General features: G+C 36.3%; 1 protein-coding gene across 1 annotated transcript in view; it reads right to left on the bottom strand.

Annotated features, from left to right (window-relative positions):
- Window positions 1-21,112, bottom strand: part of FERMT2 (FERM domain containing kindlin 2) — a 71,194-nt gene that overhangs the window by 14,943 nt on the left and 35,139 nt on the right. The window contains exons 4-8 of the mRNA XM_060096204.1: window positions 16,441-16,575; window positions 6,828-7,053; window positions 6,195-6,297; window positions 4,724-4,831; window positions 548-682 (exon numbers count right to left, since the gene is read on the bottom strand). Coding sequence (XP_059952187.1) covers window positions 548-682; window positions 4,724-4,831; window positions 6,195-6,297; window positions 6,828-7,053; window positions 16,441-16,575 — 707 coding nt within the window. The remainder of the gene's footprint in view (window positions 1-547; window positions 683-4,723; window positions 4,832-6,194; window positions 6,298-6,827; window positions 7,054-16,440; window positions 16,576-21,112) is intronic.

Below are 21,112 nucleotides of genomic sequence, written 5' to 3'. Positions count from 1 at the left end.
AATGGTATTTTCAAATGGCATAAAAAGCTATTAAAAATTTGATCAGAATAGCAAGTTATACAACCCACAAGAATATACTGTTGATTTTAATATAGCTAAAACTGCTTATAGCTGCATATGGAACTTTTGTAACTCGTAACAGTCCTTAAAATAGTGTTTCTTCTGTAATAACTAACACCTAAGCATTTAAAAATTTTCCTGAGATCTATTTTTCTCTTCTTTTTGTAATATTTCAAATTTGGAGATCACTAAATGGATTTTACCATGACTTGAGATTAATTTTTCCGCTGAAGAAATATTCTCCCACTACTTGTAAGAGAGTGTGCAGACTGTCAAGATCTGTCTTTACTGTGTTGGAAGCACTAGACACTAGAACAATATTAATGTTAAAAAATTTCCCTGGAAGTTTTCTGGAAAATTGATGTCTGTATTTTCTAAAGCACTAAATATTTCTCTGTATCCCCCAAACACTGCATGAAAACCTAATTCCACAGAAAGGTATAAAGATCAGTTCAAACTAAATTAGTAGGTAAAAGATTCACCCTACCAAAATTGTTGATGTTTTACCCCCTTCCAAAGTAATCTCCAGGTCTGAAAGGGCAGCATCAACTTCATCCACTTCTTTGTCACTGTTGTTCAAATGATTCTCTGATGTCATGATCGACAGCTTATTGATATGATACTGAAACCAGAAGTGATATTTTATTTAAATGATTGTTCTAACTATAAATTTTAAAATGAGATTATTATCTGTATCTATACTGAATGTCTTTCATCACCTAATCTGAAAACCTAAACGTCTCTAAGAATTAGAAGGATAGGAAAATAATGGGCATGGCACCTGAAATCAATGTCCTAAACCTGCTAATAAATGTTTACTCAAAAAAGTAGGGTCCCTGGACAAATACAAATGAATTCAGTTTGGGTGTCCGTAGGATTTAGAGAGTTAACGCCTCTCCCACTGAACTCTACATGAGCAGAGACTTTTTTTTTTTTTTTGGTAATAAATTTATTTATTTTTGGCTGCACTGGGTCTTCGTTGCTGTGCACGGGCTTTCTCTAGTTGTGGCGAGCGGGGGCTACTCTTTGTTGTGGTGCGCGGGCTTCTCATTGCAGTGACTTTTCTTGTTGCGGAGCATGGGCTCTAGGCACACGGGCTTCAGTAGTTGTGGCTCGCGGGCTCTAGAGCGCAGGCTCAGTAGTTGTGGCGCACAGGCTTAGTTGCTCTGTGGCATGTGGGATCTTCCCAGACTAGGGCTCAAACCTGTGTCCCCTGCACCGGCAGGTGGATTCATAACCACTATGCCACCAGGGAAGTCCACGAGCAGAGACTTTTAACTGTCTTTTTTTCCCCACTGCAGTATTCCACGTCTAAAATGCATGCTAGAACCAACAAGTATTGGATGAATGAACAGAATATGCATAAGGTCTTCTGTAGAAATGGATTAACACTGGTTACCTTATATTACTACTATTATCCAGCAGAGGAAATTTAGTTATCACTATTATGTTGAAAACTAAAGTTCCACTTTCCCCCATCCTCAACTCAATGCTGAAAACCTGATCAGAGAGAGATGACATTTACCTTCTCATTCATACATTAGAATAAGGTAGAATACGTTTATATGTGAATACATATACCAGCACTGACACACATGAATACTCCCATATACATATATGTAGATATATAATGAGCAGTGATAACTCCTCCTATATGTAGATAGAAAGATCTTTGGGTATAGAACTAGTTATGATTTTAAATACACTTAGGTAAGTGGTTTAGAACAAATATTAATGATTAGATTTTGATGCTAAACTTTAGAGAGGTTTTATACAAAGTTAAGCAGAACTTTTAAATCACTTAATCAGTTACCTTTCAAAGCACTAAGTAGCAATCCATATTTCTGAAGGATTCATTCACTGAATACAATCTATTCATGGGAACATTTAGTGAACTAATCCTGAGGCCAAATATCAACATTCCTCTGTATTTTAAGATTTAGTGAATTAGTAATGACTACTCTCTGGCTATATCTTCAGTTGTGCTGAAATGAGATCCTTATAGTGGTAGAAATTTTCATATTCACAAATCATGAACAAAAAGGCAGGGTGAGGCCCCCAGGCAGTGGCTGCAAATATCAGAGCATATTAAGAAGCATATGGGGCTTCCCTGGTGGCGCAGTGGTTGAGAGTCCGCCTGCTGATGCAGGGGACACGGGTTCGTGCCCCGATCCCGGAGGATCCCACATGCCGCGGAGCGGCTGGGCCCGCGAGCCATGGCCGCGGAGCCTGTGTGTCCGGAGCCTGTGCTCCGCGGCGGGAGAGGCCACGGCAGTGAGAGGCCCGCGTACAGCAAAAAAAAAAAAAAAAAATAAGCATATGGAGAGCTGGTTAAAAATATAGATGCTTAGGTTCGATTACCCCCAGAGATTCTCATTCAGCAAATATGGGGTCCAGCCTGGAGTCTGCATTTTTTACTAAGTACCTTAGATGATTCTCATGCAAAAGGTCCTTCTGAGTTATACTGGAGAAATCCTGGATGTGAATGGGACTGGTCATAAAATCCAGTTTTGATTTCAAAGGGGCATGGGGTATCTATTAAATGTTACAATACATGATTGGACCTAAATACTTGAAAAACAGTGTTACTAACTTACTTAATTTAATTTTTTTTATCCACAGCTTCTTACTTTGAATTATTTTGTTTCTTTTTACTATTGTAGACTTATTTTACACAAGGAACCAGAAGCTCTAATGAGAGAATAGTTCAGATTGTAACGTATGTCTAAAATAAAAAACCCTAGGCATCTCCTTGCCATACTTTCAGTTTCCCCCTTCTTGTACTGGATGGCTTCCAAGAGGCTTTGGGTCAGTCTCTTGGAAGGCTTCCAACAACTCAGGGGATTTGTAGTCCAAAATTCTCTCAATGAATCTATATTCTAAAATAGTCCAGGAAAGCTATGCTTTGGGGCATTCAGTCTCCATGAATTAAAATCCACGGTTCTGAGGTGTTTTTCACTGAACTGAAATGGAATATCTAATGTTTATTGGGTTGGGGTGGGAGTTGGGCAAAGCTGAAGAATAATCCCATTTCTATGACAGTACGACTGTTTGTATACTCATTCAACAAATATTTTTTGAACAACTATGTGCTGGGATATATCTGTTGGCTTTTTTAAAAAATGCATTATTTTTATAATAAAAAGATAAGAAATACTGGAAAACCTGTGGTTTTCCCCACATACATTTTACATGTATTATTATTCTGTCATTAGCAAAACTTTCACTAGAAAATTAAGAGCCCATACTCTAAGTGAGAAAGACGTAGAGAGAACACTATATAACCAAGTGAGATAACTTTGAACAAAATTGCTCCAGAATTTAATTAAAGAAATTCTTCAGGTAGTCTGAATCACCCACAAACACAATATAAGAGTCTTAACTGATTAAGCAAGTCTCTAGAAAATAACTAAACTAATTCATCTGTCATTACCAATTTTCCCTGTCTGAGCTTCATTTTGATTCCCTTCTTTCAGTGTGTAAACTAAGGAGAAATGAGCTGCTCTTCCTCTCTAAAGGACAACTTTCTTGAGTCTCAACTGAGAAACTCTTCTGGGTACATAAAAACATTTGGAAGATTGAGAGCATTTTTATTTGTGTTCTAAGGAAAAAATTAAATATTATGATAGTGAAAGATATTCATAACTGAATGTCAACCTTGCTTCCAGTACTTAAATAGAATTCAACCATAATCTGAGAACACTCACCAAAGCCTCACTCAGATACCTGAAATTATTAATCTAGAAAAATTAATCTAGTGGTCAATCAGACCTCAGTGTCTCCAAGAATGATTTGTGGATGCCACCTTAATATTACTTTACCAGTGGGAACAGCAGTAATGAAGTGGGCAATTAATTTTTTAATAAGCCCTACTGTAATTCTGAAACAGGTTGTAAGCAAGAACCACATTTGGAAAAATACTAGTTTAACATTAGCTACCTACTTTTTTTTTTTTTTTTTTTTTTTGTGGTACACGGGCCTCTCACTGTTGTGGCCTCTCCCATTGCGAAGCACAGGCTCCGGATGCACAGGCTCCGGATGCGCAGGCTCAGCGACCATGGCTCACAGGCCCAGCCACTCCGCGGCATGTGGGATCCTCCTAGACCGGGGCACGAACCCGTGTCCCCTGCATAGGCAGGCGGACTCTCAACCACTGCGCCACCAGGGAAGCCCAGCTACCTACTTCTTAAGGATTACCATTCTAAAAACTTATCTATGTTTAGTTTCACTAGTCTCTTAAAATTTTATCATCTTAAAAGGTATTAATTTCTGCCATAGCCCATTTTACAAATATTACCATCCCCAGTTATTTATGAAGTTATGCAAAGCTTCATTTCAGAAATCTGATTCTTAATATAGATTTTATTTCCAGGGGAAAATTGGACAGTTTTAAGCTTATATACCACTAGGGGTGGAAGGATATTTTTCTCCTACAGGATATAGAAAAGTAACTATTAAGTATACCACTAATCTCTTATATAAGACAAAAATTAAATTAAATTCACACATATTTTGCCTTCTAAGTGTCTATTCACTTTCTACATAGCAAAAAGTAAAACACTACCTATCAAAATGCTACTGGAATTCCTATGCCACTTTACCATTTAAATAATTCCCTACCCTTTCCCCAGAAAAGTCCCATTTACCAATTATTCGCCACTACCTGCAAGGCTGCAAACATCATCATTTCTTCTTCGGTGCATTCAATTTCTTCCAAGAGAATAGCCCATTTGGCCTGCTCATAAAGCTGATTAATTCTGATTGCATCATACTGCAGCAAAAGAGACACAATTCTTTTGTAATATATTACCTTTTACATTAACAGTAAGGAAAAAAGCTACCTATAGGGTTACGTATACCTAAATATATCCACATCTAATTTTTCATTAAAAATGGCATTAAAATATGCCGTAAGATTTTTACATATTCAGTAATAGAAGTAGATTCTGTAAGTTATTTTCCAGGGAAATAACCATTAGGTATTACAGCCCTTAATAAAAGGAATTTAACTTGAAGACATTAAAGTAAGGTAGAACTGACTGTTTTTCAGTATTGTTGTTGCAATTTACCACACTAACATGTCATAATCAGACAGTAAATTAATTATTTCAGGGAACATCTTGCTCACTGTGGAAAAGCATACCAGACAAAGTGGCAGGTCCTTGGAAACAGTAATTATTTTAAGAATCCAAAATAGAGGGCATACACAAACATACATAAGCACACACACACATTTGTAGAAAAGATTTACTTAAATTTTACTGAATTATCCATTTAGTTACATTAATAAAAATCAATACTGTAACAATACTATCTTAGAATGGTAACAAAATACATAGCCCCCTCCCACCCCATGCAAATATAACTATGTTCCCAGAACAGCTTTGGCTTTACCAAAATTAGGTATGATATAGCCTTAAAAAGGGATTAAAATGATTTTTTGTAATTCTACTATATACATTTTACTGTTGTATGAAGAATTATTTAAGCACATAATTTAAAATGATAAATATATACATTAAAATCTAGGCTATAATCTGGACATGAAAAGGATGAGAAGCAGACAAGAGAGGTCCCCTCACCCGCAAGGATGACATGAAAGCAAAAGACCCAAAACTCTGTGCCATGTGTTTTCTGGGGGAAAACACTCCAGATCTCTACAGCAAATTTAAATCTTATCAGAAAAGCAAAGTATTTCAATAGCACAGATGATGCCAACCATCTGATAGTAAAAACACATTACAATGTTTGGCTATTAAATTGAGAGAAATATAGACTTAAAAAGAATTTTTTTTTGAAGCAACATCTTCTGGGATATATAATTATGTACAGTTGAAGAGAGATGTTAAAAAAAACACATAAACTAACTTTACCAATTCTGTAGTACCTAACTAGTTCCTTTAAAACACAAATCAACCAAAAATTCAATTCTTTAACAAAAAGAAAAGGGTTTAGTTATGCTTCCAACTTACTAAAACAATAGACTACTTTAAAATACAGATGCCTTTGTCCAAAGCTTTGAGTTTTTAATATTATTCAAGACTTGCTATATATATCCAAACAATTCCTTACCCCACCAACTTCCAAAAAGCAAACAAAAAGGAACAAAAGAGATCCCTCTAAACCCTCGGTACCTTTGGATTCAAATCAAAAAAGCTGTAATACTTGAATCGGAGCAGCAAGGCCTCATTTTCCTTCACATCTTGTTCCATGAGAGATCTTGAGGAATCAAGCCACCTGGACAAATTAGCAATAGTGGAACAGAGCAAGACAAAATTAATTCTACCTCTATGTGGAAACGGAAATTCTTAAATTGTATCTATACTTTAAAACTTACTCTTGGTTGGGCGGGATAAATTAGGAGGCTGGGATCAACTTATACACACTACTATTTATAAAACAGATAACCAACAAGGACCTACTATATAGCACAGGGAACTATATTCAATATTTTGTAATAAGCTATAAGGGAAGAGAAACTGAAGAACACTATATATACATACACACACACACACATATATATACACACATATGCTGTATGTATATATAGCTGAACTGCTGTATATGTGTGTGTGTGTGTGTGTATATATATATATACACACACACACACATATATATATAAGTGAACCACTGTGCCGTACAATTGAAACTAACACAATAGTGTAAATTAACTATAACTTCAGTAAAAAGAAACAAAAACAAAACCAAAAAAAACTTGTAAAGTAATTGGTAAACAGCAGAAAAACAAAACAAAACAAAAAACTTACCCTTGGTTGATTTTTGCTTTGTCAAGAAGGGCTTGAGGCTTGAACATTTTGGCCAAGATTTCCGGTGATGTTATTGGCTGACTGACAGCAAGTATACCAGGGTTGCCTTCTGACAAAGCACTGTCACCGAACCAAGCAGAAGTTGGTGACAAGGGGCTTCCATCATGAGCATCGTAAGTGGGGGTCATTGTTTTACTATAAAGTCCTGGGCTTGAATATATACTTCCTAATAAATAACATGAAAAACAGGTAGTTAAGTATGAAGTATAGTTATCTTAGTTTTCAGTAATACATGCTATAATGATATGAAGCATACTGTGAAACACAAGCTTCATTCTGGAAGGAAAAGCTTTAGTACATTATTTTACTTCTCTTAAAAACAAGTGAAATTAACTTTACTTGTATAACATTAAGAACATGTATAACAACAAGGTAAAAAAATATAACTAAGTTGGAAACTCTAGGGAAAAAAATCAGTTCCAGAGAGTTAGAATATAAGTTAAGGATATTGCTGAAGCAGACAGACCAACACTTTTGTTTTTTAATTGTGCCAAGGCTCACCTTTCAGAGGGCCAATGTAAAGAACATCAGTGCCTATAGAAAAGGAAAGAAAGGAATTCAGAAGGTAAAGAAAGGCAATAATAGAAGACAGAAACAAAGAATGAAAATGAAAAGAAAATGGGAAGAAGAAAATACAGATTTTTTCCTAATTGTGAATCGTAAACTGAAGTAAATATTCCAAGTGTATTTAAGAGTAAAGAACCTTAGAAGCTATAATCTAAGTAAAACAAGTTTTGTCCAATTCAGAACAATGAGGTTGGGCTTCCCTGGTGGCACAGTGGTTAAGAGTCCACCTGCCAATGCAGGAAACACGGGTTCGAGCCCTGGTTTGGGAAGATCCCACATGCCGCAGAGCAACTGGATTCGTGTGCCACAGCTACTGAGCCTGCGCTCTGGAGCCTGCATGCTGCAACTATTGAAGCCCACGCACCTGGAGCCTGTACTCCACAAGAGGCCACCGCAATGAGAAGCCCGTGCACCGCAATGAGGAGTGGCCCCCACTCACCACAGCTAGAGAAAGCCTGTGCAGCAACGAAGACCCAATGCAGCCCAATAAATAAATAAATAAAAATAATTTTTTTAAAGAGGTTGTGCTCTACTCATGTGTTAGTGACAAACATGTATACATTTATCACCCTTTGAAATCACTGTACCCTGTTTTAAGACAGCTCAATGTAACTGAATAAATTCACATAAATTAAGTGAATAATTTTCTCAGCGAATACCTAAACTGGCTCCAACAGATTTACAAATAAAGTATTCGAGCAAAGAGATATATAAATATTGCCCTAGAAAGAGGCTAACAAGGTGTATTTTATAATTAAACCCCTGAAGCTGTAGAGATACTGTCTTTTTAATCTTCTGCTTTCTCAGTGTTAAAGGGCTAGGTATGTAGTAGAGGCAACATTAAAAAAAATTGTTGAATTAGTCCACTGATGATCTATCCTCTGTCTTCTAGACTACAAAAATTAAGGAGATTAAATTAAATTAAGACTAAAAAAATTCAGAATGACATTAAGTAAAAGCATCCCTTCAAAGTTCTAACTCTGTTAATATATTTTATCCTGTAGTCATAATATTTAAAAAGAAAATGTGTCAATGGGTGTCACACTGTTAATGGATGATGTTAATGGAATGGCTGTTTTCCTTACCTAATTTAGGAATATGCTTAGAAATTTCTCTCCTTTCATCTCTAATGACATACCACCCCCAAACACACAATGACAGAAACAATTACCTATGAAAAAGTGGTGGTAACGCTAGAGATTTTTGAAGTTGTCAAGACGGAGTCTAGGAAGAGAACACAAAGTGAAAAAAAAAAAATCTCTTACTAGCCTCAGGGTATCTGATTTGATACCCCTAAATGTATTCTCCCAATGGATACTTAAACAACTTGTAGAATGTGAAACATTGTTAAATAAGCAACAAAGAAAGCTGTGAATGCTCCTTTTCAGCCTTCAAGGAAGAACACTGGGATATTTAGTTGTACCTTTAAAAGCAAGAACCTTAAACTACAAGGGCATTTTGTGAAAGAGTTACTTATTAAAAGGGCTGAAAACATTACTCCAGCTCATCTGGGCAAAGAATAATTCTGCTATAGGGAGTATACATGTAAATACGGTGTGGAAAAAAAACATTACCTTCTAGGCAGAATCTTCTCATTGTTTATTTCAAAGATCTAGCAAACAAATCTTTTACTAAACATGTCAGAATACTGAAAATTCATTCCTGGTATGAACTATAATTACTACCAAGAACTGAGTAAAGTTAGAATTGATTTAGAAACTTCTTTATGAAGTTTCTAAAACAGAAAATACATTCCCCTACATTACACATCATTTAATAGAATCAGCCACCCAATCAATTCCCTTCCCTCTTATTTACCTATACTTTGTGTAATCTACACGTCATATCTGACCACTTCATTTTTCCCATTTGTTCTTTTTTGTTAGGCAATCTACAGTAATAACTCATTTAATGTTCCCAACAAACCTATTACTGTCATTTCAGAGGAGCAAACTGAGGCAAGGAGAAGTTAATATATATGTCCAATGTCAAGAGCTATTAAGTCGCAGAGCCAAACTGTAAATCAGCAGTCTGACTGCAGCTAAATACACTGCCTCCCAGGTACCATTCCCAGTTGGTGTGCATTTATTCATTTTAGAGTTTTATTATTGATGTCACCACTGCTATTGCAAACAGTGCCTTCCAATAAACAGTTTTGTACCTCTTCCCCAATTCTAGCAGCATTGCTGGGTCAGAGGGTATGTGTATTTAAGTCCCAGTTCAGTGATAATCCCAACCAGCCTGTATTCCTGATTGCCCAATTTAAGCCGTATTTGAAGCAGAAAACTAACACAGGGTAAGATGAAGTAGCAATAAAATATGAGTTTGCTGAACAACATGCAATGATAACTTAAAAACTATAAGGATGAGAAACAAAGACTTCAACAAGCACTACAGTCTTGGGACCCCTACTATAAATATTAAAAACCCAACGTAACCTAATAGCTCCTGAGAGTATCCCTATATTTTAATACAGTAGAATCTGCCTCATAACTTAGTTATTATATACACATTATCCTTTTTTAAAAAGTACTAAAGTATTTAATACACTTCAGAAATTTTTCCAAAGTATCTAGCTCATACCATACTTAGAAAACACATTACAGGTGAATTAAAAATATGAATATTGATATTACAGATAAATTAAAATATATAAATATGAAGTAATTATAAAGGTATTAAAAGGAAATATAGAAAATTTTCTGTAATATTTGTGAAGATTTTATTAACAGTGAAAACAGAGAACTACAAAATAAATGCCAGATTTGACTACATAAAAATGTAAGACTTTACAGTATAGTAAAAAAGAGCACAAACTTAAATACAGAATGCCAGTATAGGGAAAATGTTTATCACATCAAAAGATTAATATCACTAAAACAAAAACACAGATAAAAGAAAATGGACAAAGTCCATAACTGAAAATTAAGAGAAGAAACAGGAATGGCTAATAAATATATGAAATATTATTCAACTATTGTTCACACTCAGTGTTTATCAGGGAAATAAAAAAGTAATTCTGAGATACCTGTCACACTGGCAAACATTTTGTAAAGATTTACAACATTCAGTATTGGGCAGAATGTAGGAAAAGGGGCACTTTCATATACTGTTGATGGGAGTGCAAAACCGTCGCCTTCAAAACTCTTTCTGGGAGTACAGTCAACCCTTGAAGAACGTGCGACCACGTTTGAACTGCGTGCGTCCACTTACATGTGGATTTTTTTCAATCCTAAATACTACAGTACTACAAGATCTGTGGTTGGTTGAGTCTGTGGATGTGGAACTTCGGGTATGGAGGGGTAACCACAGGTCATACACAGATTTTCGATTTCGAAGAAGGTTGACCTCCCAACCCCACATTGTTCAAGGGTCAACTGTATGTCTGAATCTTGGAGAAACTTTCTGGAGTATATTTGACAGAAAAATTAGATACTAGTTAGCTAGAGAAACAGTTAAATGTAGTTCTTCTACATGGAAAAATTTGACACTATATATACATAGAAGTAGGGAGACCTCTACTGTGACACACAGAAAGATCACCAAAACATACTGTTCAATGAAAAAACTCATACTGCAGAACAAATATATATGTATCTCATTAACGTTATAAAAACGAAACTAGACATGCAAGTAGATATAAAACATATAGAAAAGGTACTGGCAACTTGTACTCCAACTGTTTACAATATAGTTATACACAGTGATTAAGAAATGGCTACTTCTTGATAGGGAGTACCAAGGGAATAAACTGAAGTCAAATTTTCAGCTTTGGTTTAGTACAGTTTCTATACTATGGTACTTTTATTTTTTATAATGAGGTTGTACTAATGTATAACTTTTGTAATTAAAAAATGATAAAGTCCATTAGTATGTATCACTGAGTGAAAAAAAACAAATGCATGTATAACACAGTCCCACTTTAATCATTAAAAACAAAAACATAATTCTGTAATATTTGAATTTTTACTATGAGCATGCATTACTTTTATAATATTTTATTTTGGCCATGTCGCACAGCTTGCAAGATCTCAATTCTCCAACCAGGGATTGAACCCGAGCCACAGCAGTTAAAGCCCAGAAACCGAACCACTAGGCCACCAGGGAACTCCCATTGCTTTTATAATTAAAGAATAGTTTTTAAAAAAATTTTTTGATGTTTAAAATGGCAAATTCCAGTTAGGAAAAATGGCACCGTGCATGGTGATTTTCCTGACAGTGCCAAGCAAGTTAAGTACTGATTACTTTCTCTATTACTTTAGGACCCAGACTTTTCCTTTGTCTAGCTGCTTTTAAGATTTCTTAGGAAAGTTTCTAATGAAGTAATTTTCTATTTCTATTTACATAATAAATCCTGAAACTGGTAGTCTGTAAGTCAGTACTATACAGTAAAGTTAATTCTTACTTGGAAAAATTGTTTCCCGCAGACATGGGATCAGGCTACTTAAATGGTTCCCTCTTCACAGGTATTTGGAGATTAGATAATTACCTAGTTACAGCTACAAAGTGGCAAAGCACTCGAGTGTATCACTTGAGCTCAGTCTGTAAGCAAGGTATTTAAAAACTGAGAATTTTATCATAATTCTGTATAAGAGTTTGACTAAAGTCTGAGAATCATTAATTCACTCATGATCCTTTACCTCTTAAAACATTACTTTTAAAAAAAGCTTTGTTGAGGTATAATTTACACACCAATATTTTATCAAATGTTTGTATTAGAATTCATAAAATATTTACTTTAAATATTATAACTGGAGAGATGATGTTACATAATGGTTAGAAACATGAGTGCTAGAGCCAGAGCAACCTGGATTTAAATCCTAGCTGTGTCCCTAAATAGCTTTGTGACCTTGGGCGAATTACTTAACCCTTGTAATGTTCTTTCCTTATAAGTAAAATGGGGATAATGCCACCGGAATCATAGGTGTTCTATGAGGATAAAATGAAAGATAATGTATGTAATAAATAATAATCATCACTTATTGAATATATACACACATATATATAATTGTTAACCATGCTCACAGAGATGGCTCACAATTCAAGAAGCACATGGGCACTAAGGAAAACTGAGCCTGTTTCCTCCTCAGTAAAATGAAAATTACACCTACTCCTTACCACACCCTGCACTACCGGAACATCTGTGAAGCACTGAGCACAGTATCTGACACCCCAAAGATATCATAAACTGAGACATATGGACCTGTTGCTAGTTATTATGGGCACAACATGCGAGTGATCATATTTCTCAGTATTTGGTCCAATAATTGACTAACATGACTGATAAATCATAAAGTCATGCAAACTAGATATTTAATATTTGTTTTAAAAATTAATCACATGTTGGGGCTTCCCTGGTGGCGCAGTGGCTAAGAATCCGCCTGCCAATGCAGGGGACATGGGTTTGAGCCCTGGTCCGGGAAGATCCCACATGTCGCAGAGCAACTAAGCCCGTGGGCCACAACTGCTGAGCCTGTGCTCTAGAGCCCGAGAGCCATAACTACTGAGCCCGCCTGCCACAATTACTGAAGCCCGTGCGCCTAGAGCCCGTGCCCTGCAACAAGAGAAGCCACCGCAATGAGAAGCCCACGCACAGCAACGAAGAGTAGCCCACACGTGCCACAACTAGAGAAAGCTCGCACGCAGCAACAAAGACCCAATGCAGCCAAAAATAAAATAAATTAAATAAATTTTAAAAAAATTAATTACGTTACTTTTCATGTGTATATGGGACTTCTCTATAATCAGTCCTCTACGTGTCACTATCTTTGTGTACTTTCTTAGGATTTCACATCAACTCCTCAAATGTTTTCTTTTTAATTAATTTATTTATTTAATTTTTTTTTTTTGGCTGCATTGGGTCTTCACTGCTGCATGCAGGCTTTCTATAGTTGCAGCGAGTGGGGGCTACTCTTAGTTAACGCGCGCGAGCTTCTCATTGCAGTGGCTTCTCTTGTTGTGGAGCATGGGCTCTAGGCACGTGGGCTTCAGTAGTTGTAGAATGTGGACTCAGTAGTTGTGGCTTGCAGGCTCTAGAGCACAGGTTCAGTAGTTGTGGCGTACGAGTTTAGCTGCTCCGCGGCATGTGGGATCTTCCCGGACCAGGGCTTGAACCTGGGTCTCCTGCATTGGCAGGCAGATTCTTAACCACTGCTCCACCAGGGAAGCCCAAATGTTTTTAATTAAACTGCTTGAGTGTAGAAATGTTTTTAATTAAACTGCTTGGGTGTAGACAAATAAAACTTTTTTTTTTTAAATTCTTTCACTGAGAACACGGTCACTTCACAGACACAAGAGAGCACACATAGTGTATGATTCCATTCACATGAGGTTTAAGAACTGGTAACACTATTCTATGCTGAGAGGGGCAAACAGTGGCTATTTGGGAAAAGGCATGAGAGAGGCCTTCTGGGGTGTTGGTATCATGCTATATGCTACATCAAGTTCTGGGTGGTTACAAGGTATATACATCTTCAAATATTCATCTGTAATTTAAAATCTGTTCATTTTACTGTATGTAACACCTCAATTTAAAACAAGAAAGAAAAGAAACCCATAGTTACTTGCTCTTAAAAGGTTTGGAGATTTCCCTTGTCTTAATTATCTTTTGTCTTCAAATTGTATTTTCTTAAAGCACTATATAAAAGCTCTCACTTGCAATTCTAAGACCAATCCTGATTTCAACCACTCCAAAATCATCCCATAAATATACTTTTCTATGTAGTTCTTTGTCTTAAGAATTAAATGAGTTTCCATTTAAACTAAAAAATAACTTAAAGCAGGAATTGTGTCTACTGTCAGATGCCTTCATCTACATAGTCAAGTCTAAATCAGATTTTTTACCTTATTCTAATGACAGACACATTCTTTTATTCTCTTTCACCTCCTAATCTGTAGGCTTCTACCACTCTTTCCCCTCATTCCCTCCTCCACATTTTACTGGAATTAAATTTGATATTCTTTCTAAAATAATGATTTGTTCATTTTGTAACATATTCAGAAACCAATGACTCTACAATGAACTAGCCTATATTCCTCAGCCTGACATTAAATACCCTCCAGTGTGATCCAGAAGTTCCTTGGAGGTCTCTCTCCCATGAATTGGCTCAAATGGTTTATTTACACATCTTGTACTCTTCTTTTGCCAGGATGTTCTTTGTTAATATCATTCTTTCTACTAGGATTGCCTTTTCTTCCCATCAAAATCCTAGCCACTGGGGCTTCCCTGGTGGCGCAGTGGTTGAGAGTCCGCCTGCCGATGCAGGGGACACGGGTTCGTGCCCCGGTCTGGGGGATCCCACATGCCGCGAAGCGGCTGGGTCCGTGAGCCATGGCCGCTGAGCCTGCGCGTCCGGAGCCTATGCTCCGCAACGGGAGAAGCCACAACAGTAAGAGGCCCGCATACTGAAAAAAAAAAAAAAAAAAAAAAATCCTAGCCACTGGAATCCTAGCTAATTCACAAACTTACCTCCCCAATCCCAAAACTGAACATACCCTATTTGGAATTGCTTTGTCTTCTGAATTCTTATAACATTATTTTCTGCAACACTCATTTAACATTGATGTATTACCTCCTTAAATACAGTACCTGTAATTGTGCTTTTCAACGAGCCTATAAACTACTTAAGAGTAAGGATTGTCTTATTTCTTGGTATCTCCCAAATGTAATCAGTACATGAGTAGTGACATAAAAGTTACAAGGTATGTGACCTTAGACGTTCCTAAACTTACTGTGCCATAATATCTTCATCCTTATATGTGAGTAATAACATAATCCACCTCAATGGGTTATAGTGAGAATTAGATGAGTTTCCACGAGTAAAGTGTATGAAATAGGTCTGGGCATACATAACCTCTATGTTCACTGTGTACTTTCATTACCATCATCATCACCCCAGAATTTAAAAAACCAGGAATGAAATGAATAGTAAAATTAGTTTACTTATTTGCTGCTGGGATCTATCCTAAGAAATGGATTTGTAAATGTGTGGCCAATGGAAACATGGGAAACTAATTTCCCGGGACTAAAGAACCATGTAATCTAATTAATTAGTCATTTAGCTTCTCAAAAGACACTGCCTACGTTCCTATTGCATGCCATATGCTGAGTTGGGTCCTGGTAACCAAAAGGTAAGAAACAGTCTCTTCATGCAGGGGCTCACGATTATTAGGGGAGAACATATAGTATAATACCAAACACAGAAAATGACAGAAGGATATGACAGAAAGATAACCTTCTCCTTATGACAGAAGGATAACCTAATTCAGGTCGGGGAGGTAATAGAAGGAAGTCTGAGAAAGCTTCTTAAAGGAGCAACACCTTAAAGGAAAAAGAGAGGCACTAAGAGACCAGCATATGCAAAGCATTGAGACAGTTTTAAGTAACCTGATAAAAACAATAATGTCTTAACTAAATACTGGTGGTTTTCACAAAATACCCAAAAAATGGAACTAAATGCTAAAAAGAAACCTGTCCAATTTCCACAAAGCAAAGAACCGAGGCCAGTTAAGGTACTGTCTCCTTTTGACTCTTCCTGAGCAGAGAACCAGCTTTTCTTTTTATTGACACAACTGCTAACACCTGACATGATGATCTGCGCATAACAGACTCTGGTGATGATTTCAAGATTGAGGGAAAAGATGCTGAGGGAGAGTGTTCTTTAACTTGACCACTCTCCTGACCTACACAGTCCATTTATCCCGATATCAAAAACACAGAGGGAGACCTACTGTATACCACAGGGAACTATACTCAATATTTTTTAATAACGTATAAGGGAAAAGAATCTGAAAAAGAATATACATATTCTTTTTCTGATTTACGCACACACACACGTGTATGTGTGTATAAATGAATCACTGTGCTGTACACCTGAAACTAACACTATATTGTAAATCAACTATACTTCAATTAAACACATACACACACACAGAGGCATACAGTCCATGGTTCTCACACTGAGCCCAGGTTTAGTCAAAGCCTCACCAGATCCAGGAGTGATAAGAGGCCCCTCTAATTCAAGTGCCTCATCTTCAGACTGGTCATCTAGCTTTTTCTTTTTTTTCTTTGTTGGATCCCTGGGTTTTTTCAATAGAGAAAGCTCTTCAGGGTGTCTGATATCTGTTAAAATAAAAAAACATCATTTTACTAGCATAACAGAAAATTTAAACACATTACACTTGGTAAATCTATTAATCCATTCAAGAAAAGAATTTGTAATTTCCTTCTGTGTATGTGTGTGTTTGTGTTTTGCCAGATACTAATGCCATGCAAAAGATTGGAGTATGAGGGCTTCCCTGGTGGCGCAGTGGTTGAGAGTCCGCCTGCCAATGCAGGGGACACGGGTTCGTGCCCCGGTCCGGGAGGATCCCACGTGCCGCGGAGCGGCTGGGCCCGTGAGCCATGGCCGCTGAGCCTGCACGTCCGGAGCCTATGCTCCGCAACGGGAGAGGCCGCAACAGTGAGAGGCCTGCATATCGCAAAAAAAAAAAAAAAAAAAAAAAAAAAGATTGGAGTATGACACTTTTAAAAACAATATACCAAAGCACTCTAAATTCATAACTATCCAATAAATGTAGTTACCTCAAAGTGGAAAGATAATAATCTACTAGGGTACAGAAAGAAAATATTAGAACTCTTATTTATATATTTTTAAATCCCAAACTGTAAAAAATTAAGGTTTATATTATATGGTAGCCCTCATTCATTCTGCATGCCGTAACTTAACACAAGATATGTGAAGTAAATGTAATGAAAATATTTTCCCATCATTAACAAATCTCAAAATTTTAGTCGACTCAAACTTTTCTACCTTGATATCGAATGGCTACAAGTTTTTGTGTTTATTCTATTCATTTTCATGTGAAGAACCTGATGAGAAGCAAAATGGTTACAGGAAAGGAACAAAAAGAATTAAAATGACCCAAATAAGTATAAATATCACATTACATATTATATATTATATACCATGTTTATAAATTGCAAGAATGGTTAAGAAGTCAGTTCCCCCCAAACTGAGCTAAAGATTCAATGGAATTCTAATCAAAATTCCAGCTTACTCTTTTGAACAAGTTGATTGTAGAATTGTTCTCATTTCCTTATAAATTTTATGAGTCAAAGCAATTTAAAATAAAGTTGGAAGACTTATACCACCTGATTTTAAGACATCATAAAACTACAGCAATTAAAACAGTGCAATTACTGGCTAAATGATAAGACGTATAAATGAATGGAATAGGAGAGGACCCAGAAACAAACCCAGATACAGGTGGTCAATTATTTTGGACAAAGGCGTCATGGCAATTCAAGGGAAAAAGGAAACAAGAGATTCATGTATTTTTCTAAAAGAACATTAGCCCTCACCTAACACAATATGCAAAAATTAATTCTAAATGTATCATAGACCTAAAAGAAAATTTAAGTAGACAAAGATTTCTTAGACACCCACACCCCCCATAAAAAAACTGGCCTTTACTACAAGAAAACAACACCACCGCCACCCACCACCACCCTGCTTCTTGAAAGACTGTTAAGAAAACAAAAGGCAAGCTGTATATTGGGACAAAATTTTCACAAAATATATTATGCATATCTGACAAAGGAGTTGTATCCAAAATACATATAGAACCCATACAACTCAATAATAAGCAGACCAGTGGGCTAAAGATTTGGACAAGCACTTCACCAAAGAATACATAAGAATAACCAAGAAGCATATGCAAAGATGCTCAACATTACTGGTCAGGGAAGTGCAAATTAAAACCACAACACACATATACACCCATCAGAGTGGCCAACATTAATAAAACTGATAATACCCAGTGTTGGTGAGGATGTGGAAGAACTGGAACTCTCATAACCAGCTGTTGGGAATGTGAAATGATAATTTTTGAAAACACTTTGGCAGTTCCTCATAAAGTTAAACATATACAACTCAGACACTCCACTCCTAGTTATTTACTTAAGACAATGAAAAGCATATTTGTAAGCTTTACTCACAAAAGCCAAAACTGGAAATAACCCCGCTGGATAAACAAAATGTGCTCCTTTCATTATCAGTGGAATACTACTCTTACAATGTAACACAACTCATCAGTAAAAAGAAACAAACTATTAATACATGCAGTAACCTGAATGTATCTCAAAATCATTATCTAAGTGGAAGAAGCCAATTAGAAAAGGGTATACACTGCATGATTCCACTCACAATATTCCAGAAAATGATAACAAATCCAGAGTGACAGAGCAGAGCAATGACTGTTAGGCTAGAGTCTGAGAGCTAATGGAAATGTTCTATATCCTGATTGTGGTAGTTTCAGAGATGTAAGCATCTGTCAAAACTCATCCAACTGTCCACTTTAAATGGGTGCAGTTTATTGTACATCAATTATACCAAAATAAAGTTAATTAAAAAATAAAGAGGGTAAGGAGAGGGAGAGCAAAGAAAAACAATAAAAGAAAAAAGCAGGAAAAAAAAGAAGCACTAGGTCGTATCTCACAGTGTTTGGTGGCACTACCCCACACGTCACAGACAACAAAATCCAAGTCGCTGCATAACTTGTGATGATGCAGACTGCTAAGTCACTGGATCAGAATTTGACAGGGGGTAGTTTGTACCTTCAGGAACCCACAGTATTCACTGGATTCAATCCAGCGTTACAAGTTCAGGAAGCTTTTTATCAGTAGGGGAACTGCTGCAGAGCTGATGAGGCACAATTTGAGGCAGAAGCACACGGCCAAACTACCTGGATCTCAGCTCCACTATTTATGAGCTGTATGACTTGGGCAAGCTACTTATTAGCCTGCCAGCATCCAAGTTTCCTCAGCTGTAAAATGAGACTAATACTACTAATACTGCCGCAGGAGGTTTTTGTGAAAATTCAGTGATTAATATGGGTAAAGTTTCTTGCACAGGGCCTGGCAAGTACTTTGTAAGTATTAAGTATTAATGGTTTCTTCCTAATTTTAAAAAGTATACAATTATGGTATAAATTTGGAAATTATGAAAAAGTATAAGACATTTAAAATCTGTTCTTGAAAAATGGACTATGACTGTGAATCAGTGATCATTTTAATAGATGTATAAAATTGTATTAATATAACAATAATTTAACAATTCTTCTAATACTGTGCCCATTATAAATAATGGTTCTACAAACATCTATCTATATACATGTTTTTCCACATTTTATTTCTTTAGAAATTCATTGGAACAGAATTACTGGATCAAAGGTTATAATAATTTTAAGGCAAAAATGGAGGAAGATGGGCACCTGTGTTATTTTTTTAAAGCTTTATTTTTAAAATGGTATGTTTATCTCCTTGTTTTAATTTACATTTCTTTGATTAATACTGATGTTGTATACTTCCTCATAGGTTTTTAGCCATTTATATTATTTCCTTCCTTCACTCATTTTTCTGTTAGATTTCTTCAAATCAAAGTTAAATTGCATATAAAGATTAACATGGTAGCAATCACTGCAAACCACACTGAACTTTCTTCTTAATTTAATTTAATATATATCTTATACCATGTTTAAAAAAGAAATTCAAATAAATCTTTTAATAACTATATGGATTTTTTGTTTCTCTGTTGGTTATTTGATTTTTACTATTAGGAACACTCCAGTACACATTAGGTTTTTGTTTTGTTCTGTATATATTTTTTAATAAGTTAAGTCTTATTTTTTTAATATTGATTTATTTATTTAGGCTGCACTGGGTCTTAGTTGTGGCACATGGGATCTTCGTTTCAGCATGAGGGATCTTTAGTTGCAGCATGTGGACTCTTAGTTGCAGCATGAATGTGGGATCTAGTTCCCCGACCAGGGATCAAACCCGGGCCCTGTGCATTGGGACCACAGAGTCTTACTCACTGGACCACCAGGCAAGTCCCTTGTTCTGTATTTTACATGCTATTTTGTGGGGGAATATTATTCTGAAACATGAAAATGGAATCAGCAGTAAAACTGTCCTGAACCAATACTTTACCAGAAAGTAGGTGAACGTAACTGCTCCTTACTTATTAATAAATTAATAAATTTGGGCCAAGTACATCTTAGGTACTAAACAGCAGAAATCACGTTAAAAATAAATTCTTAAATTCTGTCATTTTCTTAAAAGCTTCCCGGCATGTCTTTTTCAAGTTAAAAATATTCTTTAGCTAAAGTTACAAAATTTTGGGACTTCCCTGGTGGTCCAGTGGGTAAGACTCCCTGCTCCCAATGCAGGGGGCCTGGGTTCGATCCCTGATCCAGGAACTAGATCCTGCATGCATGCCGCAACTAAGAAGTCTGCATGTCGCAACTAAAGATCCCTCATGCTGCAACTAAGACTCAGCACTGCATGCATGCATGAATAAATAAATAAAGTTACAAAATTAAAAATCAGAGATTTTCTTCAGTCTTGTATATTCAAGTTGAGATAGGCTGGGACCTGGGACCCTTTACCAGAGTGCTTGCACCTGGACAAATGTCTCCTGAAGCAACAGAATACACAGAAACTATAAGGGACTAAAAATAGCTGCATGCATGTGCAGTTAGGGCAATCATGAACAATAAGATACAAAAAGGCCACAAACCAACTGCCATTCTGGAGGTGTTGGGAAGCAAAACTAGGGTACTGAGCATGATCCCTACACACAGCACCAAGGGGTGGG

This window comes from Mesoplodon densirostris, chromosome 4, assembly GCF_025265405.1.
Source record: "Mesoplodon densirostris isolate mMesDen1 chromosome 4, mMesDen1 primary haplotype, whole genome shotgun sequence".
In the NCBI taxonomy this organism is placed as follows: Eukaryota; Metazoa; Chordata; class Mammalia; order Artiodactyla; family Ziphiidae; genus Mesoplodon; species Mesoplodon densirostris.
This window is presented reverse-complemented; position numbering and strand designations above follow the sequence as displayed.